Genomic DNA, 4,391 nt, shown 5'->3' with positions numbered 1-4,391 from the left:
AAGTCTAGAAGGAGCAAAAGGGAGCCTCAATCCTCTCTCATATCTAACAGCGAGATTGTTGCATTCAAAGTATGTGTGAATGACTCTGTTGTATCCAGTCATTATCATTTGAATTACTTTAATTGTTTCTGGGCTGAAATATTAATCAGAATTTGTTTCCGCCTCTTGTCGAAGCAATCCGTCCAGTTTGAGTCTGTATTGGGGTTGACTTGATGATACCTCTCTCTGTCTCTTTGTTTGCAGCAAAAGCTGAAAGAGGAGCGTGAGGCTAAGAGAGCTCAGCTGGATGGCAGACATGACTACGTCCTCAGCATCGTGGCTTCCTGCCTGGGCCTGGAGAAGGCTGACGTGGAGGATGCCATTCTGGAGGGAACTCAGGTAGGGCATAACACTTCATCACCGCTCCACCTCCATCAATCCCCTGTACTGTGGTCCGTTGTGACAGACTGTTGAGTAGCTGGCCACTGCTTGCGGATGCAACATTTGTTTCTACATTTCAAGATGACCTGTATTGTAATAACTTGTGCAAAAGTGATTGAATCAAGTAAAAGTAAATGAATTGTGGAAACGGTGATTGTGATGAACCTGTCTCCCATAGATTGAGCGCATGGAGCAGTTCTTTGTGGCTGAGGGACTTCCTCATATCATGTTCTACTATCAGGATGTGGAGCCAGCTGAAGCAGGTGAGATGATTGGCCATATAGGGAAATAATAGGGGAATATAATAATAGCAGAGTAATAACACAGTTAATAGTAGAGTTACAGCTCAAAGAGGTTGAATCTTGCTAACAGTTAGAGTAATGTATCTTACCCTTCTTCCTGTCGTGAAGATGATATAGTGGGTATTGGGAAACTGCTTTGTTTGTCTCCCTAGCAGCAGCATCAGCAGCAGCAGCAGCTGTCTTGGCCCCCAACCGGAGTAAGAAGGCCAAGGTGTTTGTCACTGAGGGCAAAGATGTGGCTCTGACTGGTGTCTGTGTGTTCTTCACAAGAGCCAACCCCTCCAAGGCTATCACTTCTGAGAATGTGCACAGGGTGAGTCTCCACCTTACTATCTTACCAACACAAGGCTCTCCAACCCTGTTCCTGGAGAGCTACCGTCCTTTAGGTTTTCACTCCAACCCTAATCTAGCACACCTGAATCTAATAATTAGCTGGTTGATGAGCTGAATTAGGTTAGTTACAACTGGGTTTGGATTGAAAACCTACTGGAGGGTAGCTTTCCAGGAACTGGGTTGGAGAACCCTGATCCAACACATATTCGGCATTATACGTTTTATCAATATGTATATGTCTAAGGGCTTAAACAATGTTCGTATAACAATGCTCTTATCATTCATAACACTATTTAACCTTGCATTCAGGCAAACAATATTAGTAACAGTATGACACGTCGGCCCAATCTTTGCTTCTAAAATGGTGTCATCCCCTGGCGTACCTGTGTGGTCATTTCTATCTAAAGTTCTCTGGTCCTGGTAGGAGGTGAATTTCAACATGCTGGACACCACAGAGGTAGGCCTGCTTAAAAGTGTGGAGCAGCTGCTGTCTGAGATCTTCATACCCAGCCTGAAGAAGATGGACCATGGCTGGGGAGAGCTGGCCAGTCCACAGGCCCAGTCAGTTAAACAGGACTTCATCAGCTCACTGGACAACTTTGTGTCTGTGCTGGCCGGGGCACAGGAGAGCCTGCAGGAGAAGGTAGGTGACGTGCAAGCTCAACCGACCTGGCTTCAAATACTATTTCAAATATCTCAATTACTTTCACATGCATTTCAAAGTAATTATTCAGATGTGTTTTATTTGAAAAGACAAGTATTTGGACATTGGAATGTATTTGGAAAACTCAAATACACTGACTCAAATACACTCCCATGTATTTAACCCAGGTATTTGAAAATWGTATTTGAAATAAGTATTTTCAAATACTTTCAAAAAGTATGCTATTTATAGAAAATTATTTGAAAATACTTCAAAATAATTTCAATATATGTAGTTTATTCAGGCCACATTATTTGAAAATACTCAAATACGCTGAAAATAAGTATGTAAATAACAAATAATCAAATACACACACATGCTTATCAAAACAAACAAATGTAATTTTTCAATTACGAATATATGGATATACAATTGATATCATTAATCGTTTCATTTAGGTGAATCTAAAAGTGTGTGACGAATTTGACCTGAAGACACTGAAAGGCCCGTCTGACTACATTGCTGTGGCTAACAACACAGAGACAACAGAGAAGATAGAGGCCTGTATGAAAGTGTGGATCAAACAGATCGAACAGGTAAAATAGATTGAACCTCAATAGCATCATGCACACCTTTCTCCTCCATGGACCTGTTTTATTGTGGGTGGAGGTGTGTGTTCAATATAGTCAATACAATACAACTTTATTTATCCTCTCAGGGGAAATTACATCAAGATCCACCACATCTAATACAATTTACAGATATTGCATTCCCCAATCAGCAGTGATTGTGTTGTATCCAGGTGCTGGCGGAGAGTGACCAGCTGAGGAAGGAGGCAGATGACCTGGGGCCGCGGGCCGAGCTGGACCACTGGAAGAAACGCATGTCCCGCTTCAACTACCTCCTGGACCAGCTCAAGAGCCCCGATGTCAAGGCTGTCCTGGGCGTTCTCATGATGGCCAAGTCAAAACTCATCAAGGTGAGCAAGCTGTTACACCATGTCCTCCGTAACACAGGAGTAGATGTTAAAGGTCTGCTAATAAAATGTTAAAATCTCAATTTCGATTTTTGCTACTTGAGACTCGTTCGTGGGAGTCAGTCACATACATTTTTTTTTAAATAAAGCACTCCTCTATGCTTAGTGTACATGGCTCTCATATCTGCATTTAGTTGGTGTTTTCTGTATTACTGAAGCAGAAAAGTACAGTGTATGTTTGATGACTGTATCTGTCCCACCAGTCCTGGCGAGAGCTGGACACCAGGATCACTGACTCAGCCAACGAGGCCAAGGACAATGTYAAGTACCTCTACACTCTGGAGAAGTTCTGTGACCCGCTCTACAACAGTGACCCTGTGAGAAACTAATATTCTATACAGTTTTCAATATCTTCCTCTAAGATTTACTAACTACAGACTTACATAGTTTTCCAGTTTCCCGGACACAGATAATGCCTAATCCTGGACTAAGAAGCACTCTCAATTAAAAACCTTTTAGTCCAGGACTAGGCTTAATCTGCGAAACCGGTCTACTATGTACAGTTGAAGTCGGAAGTTTACATACACTTAGGTTGGAGTCATTAAAACAKATTTTTCYACCACTCCACAAATTTCTTGTTAACAAACTATAGTTTTGGCAAGTCGGTTAGGACATCTACTTTGTGCATGAGACAAGTAATTTTTCGAACAATTGTTTACAGACAGATTATTTCACTTATAATTCACAGTATCACAATTCCAGTGGGTAAGAAGTTTACATACACTAAGTTGACTGTGCCTTTAAACAGCTTAGAAAATTCCAGAAAATGATGTCATGGCTTTAGAAGCTTCTGATAGGCTAATTGACATAATTTGAGTCAATTGYAGGTGTACCTGTGGATGTATTTCAAGGCCTACCTTCAAACTCAGTGCCTCTTTGCTTGACATCATGGGAAAATCAAAAGAAATCAGCCAAGACATCAGAAAAAAATTGTAGCCCTCCACAAGTCTGATTTATCCTTGGGAGCAATTTCCAAACACCTGAAGGTACCACGTTCATCTGTACAAACAATAGTACGCAAGTATAAACACCATGGGACCACGCAGCCGTCATACCGCTCAGGAAGGAGACGCGTTCTGTCTCCTAGAGATGAACGTACTTTGGTGCGAAAAGTGCAAATCAATCCCAGAACAAAAGAAAAAGGACCTTGTGAAGATGCTGGAGGAAACAGGTACAAAATAATCTATATCCACAGTAAAATTTGTCCTATATCGACATAACCTGAAAGACCGCTCAGCAAGGAAGAAGCCACTGCTCCAAAACCGCGATAAAAAAGCCAGACTACGGTTTGCAACTGCACATGGGGACAAAGATCGTACTTTTTGGAGCAATGTCCTCTTGTCTGATGAAACAAAAATAGAACTGTTTGGCCATAATGACCATCGTTATGTTTGGAGGAAAAAGGGGGACGCTTGCAAGCCGAAGAACACCATCCCAACCATGAAGCACGGGGGTGACAGCATCCTGTTGTGGGGGTGCTTTGCTGCAGGAGGGACTGGTGCACTTCACAAAATAGATGGCATCATAAGGAGGAACATTATGTGGATATATTGACGCAACATCTCAAGACATCAGTCAGGAAGTTAAAGCTTGGTCGCAAATGGGTCTTCCAAATGGACAATGACCCCAAGCATTCTTCCAAAGTTGTGGCAAAATG

At 42.1% G+C, this 4,391-nt stretch overlaps 1 protein-coding gene across 1 annotated transcript in view; it reads left to right on the top strand.

The window, feature by feature from the left end:
- Nucleotides 1–1,494: 1,494 nt before the first annotated feature.
- The window catches only part of LOC111964629 (dynein axonemal heavy chain 5-like), a 65,481-nt gene continuing 62,584 nt past the window's right edge, over nt 1,495–4,391 (top strand). Inside the window, 4 exon segments of the mRNA XM_070443802.1 lie at nt 1,495–1,698; nt 2,157–2,294; nt 2,501–2,677; nt 2,938–3,051. Of these exon segments, the coding sequence (XP_070299903.1) occupies nt 1,495–1,698; nt 2,157–2,294; nt 2,501–2,677; nt 2,938–3,051 (633 nt within the window).

Source organism: Salvelinus sp. IW2-2015, linkage group LG6.1 (genome assembly GCF_002910315.2).
Source record: "Salvelinus sp. IW2-2015 linkage group LG6.1, ASM291031v2, whole genome shotgun sequence".
NCBI lineage: Eukaryota > Metazoa > Chordata > Actinopteri > Salmoniformes > Salmonidae > Salvelinus > Salvelinus sp. IW2-2015.
This window is presented reverse-complemented; position numbering and strand designations above follow the sequence as displayed.